The 20812-nt window shown below is 38.1% G+C and overlaps 1 protein-coding gene across 1 annotated transcript; it reads right to left on the reverse strand.

Moving 5' to 3' along the window:
- Window positions 1-3925: 3925 nt before the first annotated feature.
- On the reverse strand, window positions 3926-4719 carry LOC114473574 (nuclear RNA export factor 1-like). The gene has a single exon (XM_028463292.1). It carries the CDS (start codon window positions 4687-4689, stop codon window positions 3991-3993), a length of 699 nt encoding a protein of 232 aa, XP_028319093.1. The 5' UTR covers window positions 4690-4719; the 3' UTR covers window positions 3926-3990.
- Between the last annotated feature and the right edge of the window lie 16093 nt (window positions 4720-20812).

Consider the following 20812-nt stretch of genomic DNA (forward strand, 5'->3'; position numbering starts at 1 on the left):
ACCTGAGCTACCAGACCTTCAGCAAAAGTAAGGTCAGAACATGTTTCATACTTTTCACAGTGAATGGAACAAAAGGAAGGATTGACTTTGTGGATGCTCCTCACTGAAGCTGTTCTGAGTGGTTTTTGTCATTTTCTCCGTGTTTCTGTTTCCAACACAAACAACGACTGCGCTGCCAAGTCATGAGATATGTGTTGTTGGGAGAGTATGGAGGCTAGATTAAATAATTGTTTATGTTTCTTTAATGGTGTTTATGATGTTGATTTTGTTAGATGGCTAAATACTTGTTCATGTGGATCTTGTTGGGTTTTTTCTTTCTTATTATGAATTATATATTTCGTTATGCGCATTGAGATGACTTTGTTGGAAATTGCTTTATACAAATAAAATTGATTTGAATTGAATTAACACTTGACAGCAGAAACATATGAAATTGTTATTGGTGGTCTCAATTTGCAACGTGCCTACCCAACCCTAGTGGTCACGGCACGTCACTGCTATAGGGACAGTATTGATGATTTATAAAACCTGAAGTTCACTAACAGGCTGTAAGACGTGATCAACTCAGGACTAAAACAAATGGTCCAAGTATCCGATTTACATTGTGCACAGGAATTTATACTATGGATAAAAGGTCAACTTGAAGTTAGTGTCATTGCATGTTTTTGTATGTAATGTATTTAAAGATTGTACAAAGATGTTTTGCACTGACGTCAGCTGCACAAACAGTGGTTATAAAAGTGTTATTTCTAAGATAATCATGGCTGCTGTGGCCTGTCGGTACCATAATGTAGACAGAAATGTTAAGTGTTTTGAAATGATTTTCCCATTTGTTCGGCAATTCTTCATCATGTTGCGTGGCCAGGAGGGAGCAGCGATAGTGATGAGGACTGCCCCCCAGGTACTAGACAGGAGTGTTGGCTTTCTTCTGCAATTAATAGAGACTTCAGTATTTGATATTAGCTGGTAAGGTCCTTAAAATGTACAGCCTCTCCCTCTGTCCTTGGAGAACTCACCAAGTTTTGGCTTGGGTGGGAATTCTCCTCAGGCAAAATTAGAGTCAGTGTGGTGAGAGGGCCTTACTTTAAATCCCAAACCTGTTTTGGGACTGTCCATGTGCCTTGTCATTTTATGACTTTCAGTGTTTTTTTCGGAAAAAATGGAGAGATGCATTGTGACATACTCGACTGGTTTTAGTCTGGTACAATATATTGTATATAATTTGACGCATTCTCACGCCACACTTGATATTTCACACGCTTATTTCCCCAATCAATACTCTATTACTCTTACGTTGCTTCTGATTTTTTTTTAAAAAATGTGTGATGCCTGCCGTGGTTGGTTAGATTTAGGCACAAGGAGACATGGATTGGTCTGGGATTGGTTATCTCGGTCAGTCAATCAGAGTTACTTGAGCTACGGCAAGCCACGAGGACCAAAGTTTTTTCAGAAAAAAATGGAGGATTGAATGGGGAAATATAAGCGTGAGAAATGTCAAGTGTGGCGTGTGGTGTGAAAATGCGTCAAATTTGCTGACTGTCACTCTCAAAGCGTGAGGAATGGCAGCTCTGCTATAGAAAGCTGCTAAGGAATCAATACAACATACTACTCTATCTGGTTTTACTTCCTCTACCATTGTAGACCTATAATAATAGCCATCATTTCTGCCGTATAAACTGACAACTGATCAGATTTCCCAATTTTTATATTTATTTTATTTATGATATTTTTTCAGTTAATTTCCAACATGGTTGCAATCACAGAAATTCACTTTGACATTTTTTTTTTTTTTTGTCTTTTTGCATGCCGGAAAGGGCGACGGAAAAAAGCATTTTGCTTATTTTGATCCGTCCCCTGATTTGAACACAGATAATTTTACATCAAACCTTGTTTCTTCCCTGGTCAAACATACATTCTTATCTTCTTCATACCATAATTTCATCTTTTCATTTATGTTTTTTTTTTTTTTTTCCATTTTTATGTGATGAGTTCTCGTCTGCAGTCATTGTTCCTGTTGTTACTCCTCCTCACTGTCCTTTTTCTCCGTATAACCTCGAGCTTTCTTTTCCAGTCGTTGTTTACGTTCCTCCAACTCTCCAAACGAAAAGTTCTTCTCAATGACCAGTTGATGAGTTCCATGTCGTCGCTGTGTTTTTCGATGAAGAGTTGACTTGGGACTTGTATGCGTGTAGGAATATCCTCCGTGTTTTCTCCTTAAACCTTGTCAGATTTTCGGATTGTTGTGTCTCTGCGTCAAGGATATTCCAGAGGTTCATGGCTCTATACACTGTACTATGTTTCCCAACGTTCGATTTGACTCTAGTCGAAACACATTATTTTGTCTGAAGTCGTAGGAATTTTGATTGTATGTGAAACGTTTTTGTATTTGATGTGGTAGTATTTTAAATGAAGCCCTAAATGCATGTATTTGTGTGTTGTAGTGTATTATTTCTTGCAGTTTTAGGTATTTTGCCTTCTCAAATAATTCGTTTGTGTGTGCGTTGTGTGGTGCTTTATGTAAAATTCTTATAGCCTTTTTTTGTAGTTTAAATAATGGTTCAAGATGCGTTTTGTAGTTATTTCCCCATATTTCGGAGCAGTAATTTAAATGTGATGCTATGAGTGAAGAATAGATTGTTTTTAGTGATTTGGTATGTAGGATTTGTTGAAGCTTCCATAGCTTCCATCATCACTCAGGACCTCAAGTGGGAGCTGAACATCAGCGGGGTGGGAGTGGCCGACCCCTCCCACCCCGTTCATAAACTGTTTCAATCTCTCCCTTCTGGAAGGAGGTTTCAGTCCATCAGGACCAGAACCTCCAGACACAAAAACAGCTTCTTTCCCTCTGCCACCATCCACATGAACACACCCCAAGTCACCCACTGAACACCCCCCCCCCCCCCCCACCCGACAACCACCTCTATGAGGACATTATCTGCTGCACTGTATATATATATATATTTATATTTATCCTATTTATCCTTTATTCTTTATCTATCCTTTATTTATCCCTCATCATTTATATTTATCATTATTATTATTATTGTTGCTGGGTTGTTCTTTGTTTTTTTTTTTTTTTTGTTTTGTCCACCAACTACCAAGACAAATTCCTTGTACTGTCCTTAAAACTGTGCATGGCCATTAAAACATTTATGATTCTGATTCTGATTCTGAGGATGTAACTGCTTTTGGCTACTTTGTTTTTAACTAATTGTATATGTTTTTTCCAGGTCAGCTTGTCGTCCATCCACACTCCTAGTACCCTATATTCTTTTACTTGTTCTATTATTTCCATGTTTAGTTTCAGTCTTATTTCTCCCATAATTTTTTTCTTTCCGAAATTGATGAATTTTGTTTGCTGACGTTTAGGGCAAGTTTATTTACATCTAACCATGTCTGGATTTTTGATAATTCTTCATTTGTTGACTCTATTAAGGTTTTAGTGTCTTTAACTGAGCATAGGATGGTTGTGTCTTCTGTAAACAACGTTAGTTTAAGGCTATATGAGACTTTGAAAATGTCGTATGTATAAAATGAACAGTTTTGGCCCTAAAATTGAACCCTGTGGCACACCATTTACTGATGATATACATATACCTATCCTATCCTCTTCATTTTTGGCTCCATCTGTTTAAATATCTATACAATTGTAATAATTATTATTATTATTATTTTTATTATTATTATTATTATTATTATTATTATTATTATTATTATTATTATTATTATTATTATTATTATTATTATTATTATTATCATCATCAATAATAATAATCATAATTATTAGTATTTATTGATTAATCCTTTTTTTCAATAACTGTGGTTTTATTATATATAAAACGATTAACATGAGTCAACTTTGATTTTAATCAACACAAAATTGCAAAGACTTTTTTTTTCTTCAACTTTTTACTTTAGAAAAGCCACGTCTGGGATCTTTCCCTCCGTCTTTAACTGAGTGAAGATCTGTGCTGCTCTGTTGGAGTCCCACTAGTTGTCCTGCAGACACATCAGGGAGAAGGCGGTGAGCATCTCCTGCTGGGGGGTAGTGAGGGTGGGCACTGGGCTGGAGGAAGGGGTCGGGGCAGGCGCCACAAAAGTGCTGCGGATCTGCTCTGTTGTAGCCATTCTATTGAAGAGTTGGTCATTGACGATGCACAAACCACAGTTCCTTGCTGGAACTGTGATGAAATCAGAGCCAAAGCAGCTGCCCTTGCAAGACGGGATAGTGGTGGGGGTTTCTACATCAAAGCCAATGGGTGGGGGGAGGTCATTTCCATTCAACTTCAGAAGCTGGGGAAACCTCTGGCGCACAGCACTGATGAATGAAGACTGGTCCTTGAAAAGGGCACAAAAAGGGTTTCTGACCAGCGACAGCTCTTCCAGTTTCAGCCCCTTCAACTTGTCCAGCTCATGTTCGCTTTTCAGTTTGTTGTGTGAAAGGTTCAGGGTCTTCAGATGAGGCACTTTGGTTACAAGCTTGCTGAGTTCATCCAGTCTTTGGATGCGGTTGTAACTGAGGTTCAAGCATGTCAACTCAGGAACGTGTTCTTCTATGATCTTTATGATGGCCTCCATGCTTGTTTGTCTGTTTAAAATTACTTTGATTTTTTGGGACACCAAGTCTGGGTCTGTATAAATGTTGTTTAGATCAAAAGCTTGGTGAGAGCCATCAAAACGTTTCGCCATACATTGCTTTAGATGCTCCAATTGTTCAGGCTTCAGAACAGAGGGCCTTTTTCTGCCACCACCTCCACCTTTGCCTCGCCGCCGACCTCTGTCGATACGGCCGTCTCCTCTCCGAAATACTCTTCCATAAGGATTGTATCTGTGCTGAGAACTGCTGTCCTGAAAGCTGTCGGTCATGGTCACATCTCCATCAATGTCGTAAAGGCTGGACCGCGGTCCAGGTCCTCCAAATCTAGCGAGGTGGTTCCTCCATTGCCGGTCTCTGCGTGACGACAGTCCTTTGTGGAAGCATCGGCCTCTGCGGTTTGAAAAATGCTGGGGTGCAGTTGTGTCATCATGTTCGTTGTAGTGGTGTACACTGTCCGCCATGTTCCTTAGGTCGTGTTGTCTATCAAAGACAACTCGGCTCTGTCGGTCAATCCGTGAAAGAGGGACTTCTTTTTTTATCTGTACACAAGGTAAAAAACCCAACAAAAAGACCAGTAAACTCTGCCTCAATGTATCTGAGAGAAAAACACACACAGATGGCTGAGACACGACTATATGCAACTGCTAGTTTAGTACAGAGCAACTCCTGCTTTGGAGATGAAAAAAGATGAAAGCCTGAAAAAAGATGAAAGCCTGAAAAAAGATGAAAGCCTTTGTCTTACAATTTCAAATAAGTAAAAACTATCATCAACAAACGTGAACAGTTGCCGTGGCTGCAAGATGAAAGAAAAAAAGTACCAAACACAATAACTTCAGTGTAGCTTCTTTTAGTCAGGGGTGGAAAGAGTACAAAAAAAATCTTCTCAAGTAAAAGTATTGTTACTTTGATTACATTTTACTTAAAGTAGAGGTAAAATTACTGGTGTAAAATTCTACTCGAGTAAAAGTAAAAAGTAGCTCACTTAAAATGTACTCAGAGTAAACGTTACTCAATTTTGTTTTGGGGGGGGGGGGAACTCTACGCTCCCATTCAATAAAAAAATAAAAAGACGTGTATAAAGCTCAAACTAAGTTCTTTTTTTAATTAATATTAAAGAACACAATTTCAAAATAACGCCCATGAGAACAAGACATGGTATGGCTAAACTGGATAAATTAAATTAAAAATTTGTCAACGATGTCAATTGGATGAGCTTGTGTCAATACATCCAATAAATCAACTCTGAAAGCAAGAAATGCGTACAGTAAGTTATATATATATATATATATATATATATATAAGTCCATAAAACATTCTAGGTGGAATGAGCCGAAGGAGGAAAAAATGATACTGACGCGCATGCGCCTACAAATACAATTTTATATTAATAATAATAATTGTAATTAAAATCACATGATCATTGCACAAAACTGCTGATCAATTGGCTACAACACCTGTAGATGTTAAAAAAAGAAATGCGCACACAATGCGTAAAGACGCACAGTGGCTTTTCTGGTACTGCTGGAGTACGAGGCGCATGGGAGACTAGAGTCGGTGCAAGGCAGTATTAAATTGGGGGCATTACACCCCCGACCCCCCACCCACCAAAGTCTGCGCACTTCTGAGTGGGTGGGTCCACAACCTCCTCAGCAGTAATGGCTATAATGTAAGCAAACTTGCAAAACATCTTAACGACTACATTAGCCTGACAGTCAAGGATACATGAGGTTTGTTTGTCACATCCATACAGTATATACTACAAAGCTGCCAAGCATCACACTTTGAGTGTGACAGTCATTGTGTGACCCTTTTTCACACCACACGCCACACTTGACATTTCTCACGCTTATATTTCCTCTATTTTTTATTATTCTAATTGACTGAAAGAGATAACCAATCCCAGTCGTCTTGTCATAGCGGCTGCCTCTACTGTCCCCCTGGCTTCTTACTGCACAGTGTACGCTTACTGCATGCTACTGACTTGAAAACAAACCAATATGGCAACCAAACAACACATCTGCTGAATAATTAGTGTTTGCCTGTCACTGGTGACGTACGAGGATATGATAGGCTGTTTCAACACGCTGGTTGTACCCCTGTGTTAGCTGATTGGATGTTTGTGTGTTTCTGTCGGCTGAACACAGACATGAATACGTACTAAACTGAGACAGCTCCGATTCGATTGAATTACAATTCAAAACAAACAAACAAGCTGAAGTTCTGTCTTACCCAGAAGCTCACACCGTTACAAACACTAGACAACACACTCACCATGGATGAAGCACCGGACCAGAGCGGCGAGTTTTCTGTAGCGTTGATTGTCAGTGGCATCAGTAATTTTGCTCAGAAAAACAATCTCCAAAAGTCACATTTGGAACTATTTTGGCTTTAAACAAAGGTAGAGAGGTAAAGAGGCGCTTCCATCAAGCTATAGGAGCCAAAGGAGGGAACTCATCTAACCTCATAAAACACCTGCCGTGTCGTCACGTGTATTCGTTTTCTTTTTTTTTTTTTAGAACTTAATTTTTATTAAGATTTATAACATTGTACAATACAATCACATTTATCACACTATATACTGTAAGTGCATGCCAATACTATACAGAAACTATTGTACAAATAATCAGACAAAATACATATATACCAGAACATAACAACAAAGACAAAACAAAAACAAACATCCACACTATGCTCATCTTTTTAAGATAGCAAATCCATCATGGGACTCCATCTTTTAATGAACAACTCTTTCTGAAGCCTCAGAGAATAAGTAATTTCTTCCATCCGATAAATTTCTCTCACTTTCTCAATCCAATTAGAATAAGTAGGTGGGTCAGACTGCAGCCACTTGATGGTGATACATTTGAGTGCAGCTGTCAGCAGAATTCTTAGCAGATATTTTCTGCTATTTCCTACAAACCCATCAGGAACTGTACCTAAAATAGCCACTTGTGGCTTTTTAGAAAATGGTTGACCAAATACTGTGTTGAGGGCAGTGAAGACATTATTCCAAAAAGGACTAATCTTTGGACAAGCCCAAAAAATATGAGTATGACTCCCAAGCTCAGTACTACAATTCCGCCAACAAGTATCAGGATTTACTGGATTCATTTTTGAAGTTATTTCTGGTGTCCTGAAGTATCTTGTTATTATTTTCCATTTAAACTCTCTCCACGAACTGGAGTTGGTCACCAGGTGCGCTTAGGAGCAGATTTCATCCCACCTCTCCTCAGTAATTTCAGTGCCAATCTCAGCCTCCCACTTTTTCCTTATATTAGACATATTGCTTGTATTCAAATTTAGAAATGCCTTGTAAAAATGATTGATAGTCTTTAGAGGTTGATTACCTTGTTGTATTTTTATAAGAATAGCCTCAACAGGTGATGGTTATAACACTTTTATCCATTCTTTATGTTTTGTCAAAAAGCTTCTTAATTGTAGATATCGAAAGAAATCTGAGGAGGGAAGCCGAAACTGACCCCTTAATTGTTCAAATGACTTCAAACAACCATTATGCACAAGATGATGGAGTTTGCTAAGACCAGAAGTTGACCAAGTTTTAAAGCCCCTATCGATGGTAGACGGGGCAAAGCCTTGGAGGGAAGAAACATCAGAAAGGGCTGAAATTTCTTTTGGCAAGCCAAACGACTGCTTTATTTTACGCCAGATCTTTAGTGTAATCATGGTCCATTCACCCATACGAATATCTTTGAATGGAATGTCAGAGAAAGGGAGAGCCTCTAACGGTCTGCTTCACAAACTTTTTTCAATATCGAGCCAACGGGTATCAGACAAGTCCTGCATCCACACAATCAGGGGTCTCATTTGAGCTGCCCAAAAATAGTGTTTAAGATTAGGGACAGCAAGTCCCCCTCGAGATTTTGATACTTTTAGAGTTCGCCATTTGATCCTAGGTCGTTTGCATTGCCATATAAATTTGGAAAACATCTTGTCTACCTCATCAAAATCAGAATTTGGAATATTTATCGGCAGCATTTGAAAGAGGTATAAGAGTCGTGGTAGCACATTCATACGAATACTTTCTATTCGACCTAAGAGAGATAGAGGCAGGGCTGTCCATCGTTCCAGGTCTTTTTTAATTTTCCCTATTATCACCTTGTAGTTTGTATTATACAGATCAATTAGTGATGGAGGAATTTGAATGCCCAAGTATTTAATACCGTCTTTAGGCCATTTAAAGCCACTCTGGTCTTTAACGGTTTGTGATATGTTTCCTACAATATCCATTGCCAGTGTTTTATCAATATTGACTTTATAGCCAGAAAGATAACCATAATTACTGATTAGGTCCTTAAGATGGGGAATTGTTGCTGTTGGATTGGAGATATATAATAGTATGTCATCAGCATAAATCGATAACTTATGTTGTTGACCATTTATTGAAAATCCCTGGATATCATTGTCATCTCTAATTAACTGTGCTAAAGGTTCAATACTTATATTGAACAGCAGGGGCGACAGTGAGCAACCCTGACGACAGCCACGTTCCAGTGTGAATCTGTTAGACATTGTTCCATTCACTTTTACTGCAGCCAATGGGTTAGAATATAAAATCTGTATCCATTTAATAAAATTTGGGCCAAATTGAAATCTTTCCAGTGTGTGTCTTAAGTACTGCCAGGACACACGGTCGAATGCCTTTTGGGCATCTAGAAACAATATCATAGCTTCTTCTTGTTTCGTTTTTGAATAGGACATCAAATTTAAAAGCCTACGAACATTGTCCCCATAGTGTCTTCCTGTCATGAATCCTGTTTGGTCTGGATGTATCACCTCTGTAATCATTTTACTGAGACGTTTGGCTAATATCGCTGTAAGAATACGTAAATCGGTGTTCAGTAATGATATTGGTCTGTAGGATTGACAAATTGTCGGATCTTTTCCCTCCTTATGTATTACAACAATTGAAGCATTGTTCCAGGAAGGTGCCATGGTTTCGGTTTGCAATGCATGTTGGTAAGCCTTTAACAATAGGGGAGTCACTTTTTCCTTATATAGTTTATAGAATTCATTAATGAAGCCATCTGGGCCTGGACTTTTATTACTTTTTAAATTTGATATCACCTGTTTAACTTCCTGTTCTTGGATTGGTTCATCTAATTGTGTTGCTAATGGTCCAGGGAGAGTTTTTATCTGGATACTCTTTAAAAAATCTGATATTAAATTGTCATCGTTACATGTGTCATTATTTTTATAAAGCGATTTATAAAAATTTGCAAAGCAGTCAGCAATTTGGCCTGGTTTAGTAATTATTTTTTGATCGCATTTTAATTTTTGGTCTATGCTTGAAGACTGCTGTTTCTTAAGCCTAATCGCCAATAGTCTACTTGCCCTATTGCCATTTTCATAGTACTTTTGTTTAGTAAATCTTAAATTACCCTCTATTTTTTCAGTGACCAGGCTGTCAAGGTCTCTGCGTAATGATTTAAGCTCACATCCGCAGCTCGTGTCCTTTTATGTTGTTGTTCTAACAGACGTATACGGTTCTCCAATTCACGCTGTCTAGCCTCTTTTTTCTTTTTCTTGGCACTCGCAAATGATATTATTCGACCTCTGATATAAGCCTTAGCACAATCCCACAAAATGAGGGGTGACATTCCAGGTGTAGTATTTATCTCCAAATATGTCTCCAGTTCAGTGTTTATAAAATTACAGAATTCCTTATCATTTAAAAGTGAGGCATTCAATCTCCAGCGTTTAATTTTTGGTAACTGTCCCAAGTTCCATGTTACTACTAAAGGTGCATGATCAGATAGGGTAATTGGAAAGATTTCAGTGTTTTCTATTTTATGTAATTCAGTTTTAGAGGTGAAAAAAAGGTCTATTCTGGAGTATGATGAGTGCCTGTGTGAATAAAACGTAAAATCTCTCGTCCGGGGGAACTTATTTCTCCAGACATCTATTAGACCGAGTTCTGTTGAGAGTTGTTTTAAAGCTTTACTCATTTGAGAGACAGGGCTTTTGGAGCTAGTCTGTCTATCAATGTGTGGCGACATGACACAATTAAAGTCCCCTCCTAACAGTAATATACCTGAGCTCTTTTGGAGCACAACATTAAAAATGTTATATATAAAGTTTGGCTCATCCTCATTAGGAGCATAAATGTTGAAAAGGGAAACCAGTACACCATCAATAACTCCATTAACTAAAATATACCTCCCTTCTGGATCTTTATGAATGTTCAATGGAGTGAAATTCACCTGCCTATGCACTAAAATAGCAACACCTCTTTTCCTGCCAGACCGATGAGAGGAATAAAATACCTGGTCTGCCCAGGACCTCTCTAACTTGTCATGCTCAACATCAGACAGGTGTGTTTCCTGCAAGTATGCAATATGACAATTATACTTTTTTAACTGACCAAGAATTTTCTTTCGTTTTACAGGACTATGGAGTCCTTTAATATTATAGCTTATTACTCTGAGAGCATCCATTTTTGAAAATTAAATAAAATCAGAGAGAGTTCCTTCAGTATGATTATTCCTATACCAGCACAATGTTGTTTGCATAGTGTAACATAACAAAAAAAACAAAAAACAAACTAGAAACATGAACAAAAAAAGTATTTGCATTTTTTCCCTTTTAAACGATCCCTGGGGAACAGTGGGATCTGAACAGGGACAACAACAAACAGTCTCACAAACCCCCTGAGCATATATCCAAACAGCTTCCATTATTGTGTACAATAAAAGCAGATACGTTATGATTCAGGGTAAACGGCTGAGCGAGTGGTCCTGGCACCTCTAAACACGTGCGCGCACGCAATAGGTTGAACTACCTATAAATAACAATGTGTATAGTCCAGGCTCCTGCACAGTTTGTTGAAAAATAGACACATCTGAACATATTTATCATACAGAGCTTTGCGTTACCTCGTGACAGTCAGTCACATGTCTTCATCTGCTGATTGAAGGATGTTTCCTTTAACATAGTCCATGGCTTCAGCAGCATCCACAAACTCCCTTTCCACAATGTTGTGAGTAACGCGGAATCTTGCCGGAAAAAGGATCCCGTAGCGAACTCCAGGTCTGCTGCGGAGCATCTTCCTGACATCGGTGAAGGCGGCCCGGGCTTTTACGATGCTGGAGGTGTAGTCCGGGAATATAGAGATGGGGTCAGCTTTGTAGACAAGTTTGCCTCCGCTGCTGCGTGCTCTCCTCAGGATGTCCGCGGCGTCTCTCTCACTGCTCAGTCTAGCGATGATGGCGCGTGGTTTTTCACCCGGCTTCCATTGAACCAGACTACGGTGGGAGCGCTCCACACACACCTCCCTGTCGAGCCGAAACACTTCTTTTAGGAGTGAGGAGACAGCCTCCGGTGTGCTGGATCCCTTGAGCTCAGCCACACCAATAATCCGGATATTACATCTTCTCATTCGCCCCTCTAAATCCTCACACTTGTCTTTAACCACCTTCATTTCTTTTTGGAGAGTAGACACAGTTCCTCGCATTGCCACCATCTCATCAGACCAGGTGGACATGCCATCCTCAACACTTTTGACATCAGCTTTCACCTGCTCCAGCTCCACCCGAATGGCGGCGGTGTTGTTGTTAATCTCGGTCTTTACGTTCTGTATTTCCCTTTTCAGTGATTCGAAATGGTCAGCCATGGCGTCTTTAATTTCTTGTTTGATAATGGTCAAAATATCCTGCCGTATGGAGACCAGGATGTCCGTTTTGATTGCCGTTGCGTCCATGCTATGCTTCGGAGGAGTAGCAGGCTTTGGCATCTCCTTCTCGGCGGTGCTGTTAGAACTTTTTCCCCCAGCTGCACTAAACCTTGTGTTCGACGAGGCCTCATATTTAAACTTTCGCAGATTAGCGGCCATAAAAGCACCTATGACCAACCCCTTGATGTGTTGTCGATGGTAATACGATTTAAGGAGGTTTTAGAAAATAAATTGGTAACTTAAGTGTCCTTTAAATATGAAATTTAAGCAGAAATGTGCAAGAGCTCTGAGCCGTGCGTCTTTACTCCATCGAGCTCGCTAGCGCCCCCCCCGTGTGTTAGTTTTCATTGGCTAATAATAGTTAAAGGATGTCAAAGTATAACGCATCTACAAAATGCATAAAAATATAGTTTTCACAGTGAATCAGTTCCTGTTTATTGTATTTTATCCTCTATGGTTTATTATGTTGGAGAAGAAACATGATTGTCAAATAGATTTTTTAAAAAGACAGTGGATTTGTTATCCTAAGTTAATCATTTAAATAGTTATACTGTGCCCTCCTCCGATTTTAGCGCTCTCATTTTGTTGTGATGCAGCAAAGTGAGTGACGTCACGTGAATCAACAAAACAGACCATAGACATATACACATTCTATTGGCTGATCCTAACCACAGCTTTATGGTACGTTCAATAGCACAAATGTCCCGTCTGGGTGCTGGATTTATGTTACTCTGTAATGAATCTATTTCAAATGTAACAAAGTACTGTTACTTGAAACAAAATGTACTTGAGTAAAAGTAAAATTACAGATTTTAAAAAGTCCTCAAAAAAGTAGAAGTACACAAAAAGCTACTCAATTACAGTAACGAGAGTAAATGTTGGACAAACTCTCTTACTGAATGGAGTATATAGAAATTAAACAATATTTGTGTATTTTAAAAGCTTAAACTCTGATGAGAAATGGCTGCTGCTGGTAAGAGACTTTACCGATGTTACAAATTATCGTTTCAAACTTATTTTTACTCAGGTTTTAATATATTGAACATTTTTTTAAAAAAACTGTTCAATATTTTATGGAGAATATACTGTTTTGAACAGTTTGAGAGTATTTCTGTGCCTATGGTGTGTACATATATTACATAAAATAAGGGTGTTTGACTTCAACACTGTTACTTGTAATCTGTTACTCCCCGAGCCTGCTAATACATAGCGACTGCAAGCAGGTATCGCTTGAACAGGTATCAACTAGTCAGCCTGGACAGAAAGACCGTCTTTACTTTGACATTGCTTTTACCAACTGCTTGAGTCATGAAGTAAAAGCAATGTCAAAACGTAAATGGAAAAGACACAGACAAAACAGAAAAAGCAATGACAAAATGGAAAAAGCAAAAACTAAATGGAAAAAGAATATACTACTTTTTCATTATTTATTCTCTTTATATTTAAACATTTTTATCATTGATTCTCTTTTTATTTACAAATTTGTATTATGGATTTGCTTTATATTTCCACATGCATTTCCTTTAAATTTTGGCACTCCTGTGATTCCATAGGATTTAACCACATGGATTCCATTATGAATAAAAGCAGCTACTTCACAAATCCAGCCACAAACAAACTGGATGTAAGCTTCCAGTCCCTTGACACTTTTCATGTGGTCCATTGTGCATGAGCTAGATGGGTAGACGAGGTAGTTCACAATTGTCTCTCCTATGTTGCAACAGGATTACTATTGCAACAACACATCATCAGTAGGGTAAAACTAACCTGTCCCACGACGGTCTATGTCAGGATAAGTCACTTCCGGGAAATAAGGGACATCTTCATTCCATTTGTCAACAGGAACGTTGTCGGGGTCATTCCCGCCGATCAGACCCAGCTTCTCCAGCATCTGGTAGAGTGTCAACATAAGCTGTGGCCTCCGACATATTGAGGTCAAACGAAGACGACCTTCGACAATTGTTTAGCACATGGGCTGCTTTCAATAAGTCAAAAAACTATTATTCAAGTAAACACACCCACGAAGGTGTATCCGTATAGGGCCTCCATCTTCTAAGATGGCGCTGGGTCAAAATGCCTTGACGTTAGTCGCAAGAGTCTATAGTGGCATCTGTGGATATCCAAAAATGCAGCTGTATGTAAGATTACAGTAAATAATTATGCTGTTATATGTCAATAAGCTTTCAGTGCTCAATTGTACCAAGTAACAGAGATTGAACTAGGTTCATTTGAACATTTTTATCAAGAAACAAGTTTTTGAAGCGTGTTTGTGCCAACACGATGCTGCCTTCACGTGCTGTGGGGAAGATGATTCTTTCACTTGTAAACTGGAATTTACGAGTGCATTAAGTGTTTTTGATGCTGGTGGGCACACAGTTCATAAACTAAAAACAAAGTAACTCCACATGAGTCGCCTACTTTTTATGAGGCAGAATATCTTAAAATGCATTTTCTATTACCATCATTGACTCTTATGAAGACTGGCACCCTGTCCAGGGTGTACCCCCGCCTAACGCCCAGTGTGAGCCAGAGATAGGCACCGGCAGACCCCCGTGACCCTGAAAAACAGGAACAAGTGGGTAAGAAAATGGATAGATAGATGGACTCTTATCAATGTAACAGTTTGAAAAGTAGAGTTTGTCATTTGATAAGCTTTAAGTGGCAAAGTGGAGTACTATAGTTAACTCAAAATGTTTTATATTTTTCTTTAACACAAAAGTGTAGGTATCAGTTTTATTTACAGATTTTCACAGTGAAATGATTTTGGCTGTTTTTGTATTATTGCTCTCTTTACTGTCAAGCTTGATTGAGACAAAATTTTGACGAAGCAGCAGAGGGATGATATAAACAACCTGGGTTCTTCCTGGGACCTGCCTCATCTGAATGTGCAAAATCGCCATTGGTTGTTCCAGCAGCTTCTGGAACAACCAATGAGGTGAGGTGAGATTAGTTGAAAATTGACTTTATTATGTTTCATATTTGTGTAATTTGTCTATATAATTTTTTTTAAATTTTAATGTCAAATTATATTTGACAAGTATTTGGACAAAGACTTAGCTAGATAAAGCAAATAAAGAAAGGACTAAAACAAACAAGTGTTTAACCTACTCAAAGAAAGGCCTGACACAGCTCAAGTTCTTTTTCCTTGTCAAGCAGAGGCTGCACCCACTGCTCAGGTGAGAAGGAAGCACTTTGTGCGTGCTCAATTAAAAATGTTAAAATTAGTTCAGTTTGAATGTATTTTAATGAACATCTTAAGCGACAACACAGTATTATTATTTTTTTGCATCTGTTATTTTCAAAAATCTCAACTGCCATAGGCATCTATAGGGCAGTGACGTGCCGTCAGGGTAGGCAAGGTAGGCAGTGCCTACCCAAGGGTGAATTGATATTTTGATTATTTGTTTTATTTATTTATTTATTTATTTATTTATTTATTTATTTATTTTTAATTATAATATAATTGTAAATTATATATTTTTCCATTTCCAATAGCCTACAGTACCTATAAGTTTGAAAGTGTCCGCATTTTGTGCGTTTCATAGCCCAAATTACTAAATAGCGCTACTTCCTGGAAAAGCTGCACAGTCTTTTTTTTTTTTTTCACTCCGCTGTAAGGCAGAGGGAGGCCACTGCCTCCGTTCCCATTACGTGTTTTTACGTGTTTTTACGTGTTTGCGCATGCGCAGTCAGGTCCCCAAGATGACAACCATTTACGTGCAAAGGCAGTGTAGAGCACTATGCTAAATGCTGTACGTAAGTTCACAGTACTTTAGTGAATTGATATCACATGACCGCTGCTGCTAAGTTCTCTAGCGAGTGGGCGGGATAACACTACAGCCATGATGACAGAGCTAAAGACAATAGAGAAACTTTGTTTTGAGGAAAAACGACAGTTTTTAAAAGATGGGAGACCAACACCTGAGCTTCCAGACCTTCAGCAAAAGTAAGGTCAGAACATGTTTCATTGTTTTCACAGTGAATGGAACAAAAGGAAGGATTGACTTTGTGGATGCTCATCACTGAGGCTGTTGTGAGTTGTTTTTGTCATTTTCTCCGTGTTTCTGTTTCCAACACAAACAACGACTGCGCTGCCGTGTCATGAGATATATGTTGTTGGGAGAGTATGGAGGCTATATTAAATAATTATTTATGTTTCTTTAATAGTGTTTATGATGTTGATTTTGTTAGATGGCTAAATACTTGTTCATGTGGATCTTGTTGGGTTTTTTCTTTCTTAATATGAATTATTTATTTGGTTAAGCGCATTGAGATGACTTTGTTGGAAATTGCTTTATACAAATAAAATTGATTTGAATTGAATTAACACTTGACAGCAGAAACATATGAAATTGTCATTGGTGGTCTCGATTTGCATTGTGCCTACCCAACCCTAGTGGTTACGGCACGTCACTGCTATAGGGACAGTATTGATGATTTATAAAACCTGAAGTTCACTAACAGGCTGTAAGACGTGATCAACTCAGGACTAAAACAAATGGTCCAAGTATCCGGTTTACATTGTGCACAGGAATTTATACTATGGATAAAAGGTCAACTTGAAGTTAGTGTCATTGCATGTTTTTGTATGTAATGTATTTAAAGATTGTATAAAGCTGTTTTGCACTGACGTCAGCTGCACAAACAGTGGTTATAAAAGTGTTATTTCTAAGATAATCATGGCTGCTGTGGCCTGTCGGTACCATAATGTAGACAGAAATGTTAAGTGTTTTGAAATGATTTTCCCATTTGTTAGGCAATTCTTCATCATGTTGTGTGGCCAGGAGGGAGCAGCGATTGTGATGAGGACTGCCCCCCAGGTACTAGACAGGAGTGTTGGCTTTCTTCTGCAATTAATAGAGACTTCAGTATTTGATATAAGCTGGTAAGATCCTTAAAATGTACAGCCTCTCCCTCTGTCCTTGGAGAACTCACCAAGTTTTGGCTTGGGTGGGAATTCTCCTCAGGCAAAATTAGAGTCAGTGTGGTGAGAGGGCCTTACTTTAAATCCCAAACCTGTTTTGGGACTGTCCATGTGCCTTGTCATTTTATGACTTTCAGTAATTTTTTCAGAAAAAATGGAGAGATGTATTGTGAGATACTCGACTGGTTTTAGTCTGGTACAATATATTACATACATATATAAATGGAACAGCTGCCAAGCCTGACGCTTTGAGAGTGACAGTCACGTAATTTGACGTATTCTCACGCCACACTTGACATTTCACACGCTTATTTCCCCAATTAATACTCTATTACTCTTACGTTGCTTCTGATTTTTTTTTTAATAATTGTGTGATGCCTGCCGTGGTTGGTTAGATTTAGGCACAAGGAGACATGGATTGGTCTGGGATTGGTTATCTCGGTCAGTCAATCGGAGTTACTTGAGCTACGGCAAGGCACGAGGACCAAAGTTTTTTCATAAAAAAATGGAGGATTGAATGGGGAAATATAAGCGTGAGAAATGTCAAGTGTGGCGTGTGGTGTGAAAATGCATCAAATTTGCTGACTGTCACTCTCAAAGCGTGAGGAATGGCAGCTCTGCTATAGAAATCTGCTAAGGAATCAATACAACATACTACTCTATCTGGTTTTACTTCCTCTACCCATTGTAGACCTATAATAATAGCCATCATTTCTGCCGTATAAACTGACAACTGATCAGATTTCCCAATTTTTATATTTATTTTATTTATTCAGTTCATTTCCGACATGGTTGCAATCACAGAAATTCACTTTGACCTTTTTTTTTGCATGCCGGAAAGGGCGAAGGAAAAAAGCATTTTGCTTATCTTGATCCGTCCCCTTATTTGAACACAGATAATTTTACATCAAACCTCATTTCTTCCCTGGTCAAACATTCTTATCTTCTTCATACCATAATTTCATCATTTCATTTATGTTTTTTTTTTTTTTTTTTTTTTCCATTTTTATGTGATGAGTTCTCATCTGCAGTCATTGTTCCTGTTGTTACTTCTCCTCACTGTCCTTTTTCTCCGTATCTCCTCGAGCTTTCTTTTCCAGTCGTTGTTTACGTTCCTCCAACTCTCCAAACGAAAAGTTCTTCTCAATGACCAGTTGATGAGTTCCATGTCGTCGCTGTGTTGTTGAAGAGTTGATTTGGGACTTGTATGCGTGTAGGAATATCCTCCGTGTTTTCTCCTTAAACCTTGTCAGATTTTCGGATTGTTGTGTCTCTGCGTCAAGGATATTCCAGAGGTTCATGGCTCTATACACTGTACTATGTTTCCCAACGTTCGATTTGACCCTGTCTAGTCGAAACACATTATTATGTCTGAAGTCGTAAGAATTTTGATTGTATGTGAAACGTTTTTGTATTTGATGTGGTAGTATTTTAAATGAAGCCCTAAATGTGTGTATTTGTGTGTTGTAGTGTATTATTTCTTGCAGTTTTAGGTATTTTGCCTTCTCAAATAATTCGTTTGTGTGTGCGTTGTGTGGTGCTTTATGTAAAATTCTTATAGCCTTTTTTTATAGTTTAAATAATGGTTCAAGATGCGTTTTGTAGTTATTTCCCCATATTTTGGAGCAGTAATTTAAATGTGATGCTATGAGTGAAGAATAGATTGTTTTTAGTGATTTGGTATGTAGGATTTGTTGAAGCTTCCATAGCTTCCATCATCACTCAGGACCTCAAGTGGGAGCTGAACATCAGCTCCCTTATCAAAAAAGCTCAGCAAAGGATGTACTTCCTGCGGCAGCTGAAGAAGTTCAGTCTGCCAACAAAGATGATGGTGAACTTCTACAGCTCCATCATCCAGTCCATCCTCTGCTCCTCCATTACCATCTGGTACGCTGCAGCTACGGCCAAGGACAAGGCCAGACTGCAGCGTATCATCCACTCTGCAGAGAAGGTCATCGGCTGCAATCTGCCCTCCCTCCAGGACCTGTACGCCTCCAGGATTTTGAGGCGTGCAGGAAAGATTGTGGCCGACCCCTCCCACCCCGGTCATAAACTGTTTCAATCTCTCCCTTCTGGAAGGAGGTTTCGGTCCATCAGGACCGGAACCTCCAGACACAAAAACAGCTTCTTTCCCTCTGCCACCATCCACATGAACACACCCTAACCCACTGAACCCCCCCCCCACCCGACTACCACCTCTATGATGACATTATCTGCTGCACTGTAAATGTATATATATATTTATATTTATCCTATTTATCCTTTATTCTCTATCTATCATTTATTTATCCCTCATCCTTTATATTTATCATTATTATTATTATTGTTGCTGGGTTGTTCTTTGTTTTTTTTTGTTTGTTTTTTTTTTTTGTTTTGTCCAAAAACTACCAAGACAAATTCCTTGTACTGTCCTTAAAACTGTGCATGGCCATTAAAACATTTATGATTCTGATTCTGATTCTGAGGATGTAACTGCTTTTGGCTACTTTGTTTTTAACTATTTGTATATGTTTTTTCCAGGTCAGCTTGTCGTCCATCCACACCCCTAGTACCCTATATTCTTTTACTTGTTCTATTATTTCCATGTTTAGTTTCAGTCTTATTTCTCCCATAATTTTTTTTCTTTCCGAAATTGATGAATTTTGTTTGCTGACGTTTAGGGCAAGTTTATTTACATCTAACCATGTCTGGATTTTTGATAATTCTTTTTTTGTTGACTCTATTAAGGTTTTAATGTCTTTACCTGAGCATAGGATGGTTGTGTCTTCTGTAAACAACGTTAGTTTGAGGCTATTTGAGACTTTGAAAATGTTGTATGTATAAAATGAACAGTTTTGGCCCTAAAATTGAACCCTGTGGCACACCATTTACTGATGATATACATATACCTATCCTATCCTCTTCATCTTTGGCTCCATCTGTTTAAATATCTATACAATTGTAATATTTCCTTTTTATATACTGACCTACCAAATATACCTTTCCCCTTTCTCTTTTTAGTTAAATTAAATTAAAATGTCAACGTATGTAAACATCCAAATGGTATATTACTAATAGGAGAAGGAGAGTTAATAAGAACGTTTTCAATCTTATATTCTTTTACTTTTTCTTATATTTCCCAACCAAATTCATTGCCTTTAAAATAATAATATTCCCAACAATCTTCTATTACACTTTTGGCAAGATTAACACTATCACTTCCATGGAACAAACTCCTATATGTTAGCATGCGTTTATCACTTCTAAGGTTCTCCCTAAAAAATAATAATAATAATAATAAATAACAATTATTATTAATAATAATAATAATAATAATAATAATAATAATAATAATAATAATAATTATTATTATTATTATTATTATTATTATCATCAATAATAATCATCATAATTATTAGTTTATTATTGATTAATCCTTTTTTTCAATAACTGTGGTTTTATTATATATAAAACGATTAACATGAGTCAACTTTGATTTTAATCAACACAAAATTGCAAAGACTTTTTTTTCTTCAACTTTTTACTTTAGAAAAGCCACGTCTGGGATCTTTCCCTCCGTCTTTAACTGAGTGAAGATCTGTGCTGCTCTGTTGGAGTCCCA

This window comes from Gouania willdenowi, chromosome 12, assembly GCF_900634775.1.
Source record: "Gouania willdenowi chromosome 12, fGouWil2.1, whole genome shotgun sequence".
Classification (NCBI taxonomy): Eukaryota; Metazoa; Chordata; class Actinopteri; order Blenniiformes; family Gobiesocidae; genus Gouania; species Gouania willdenowi.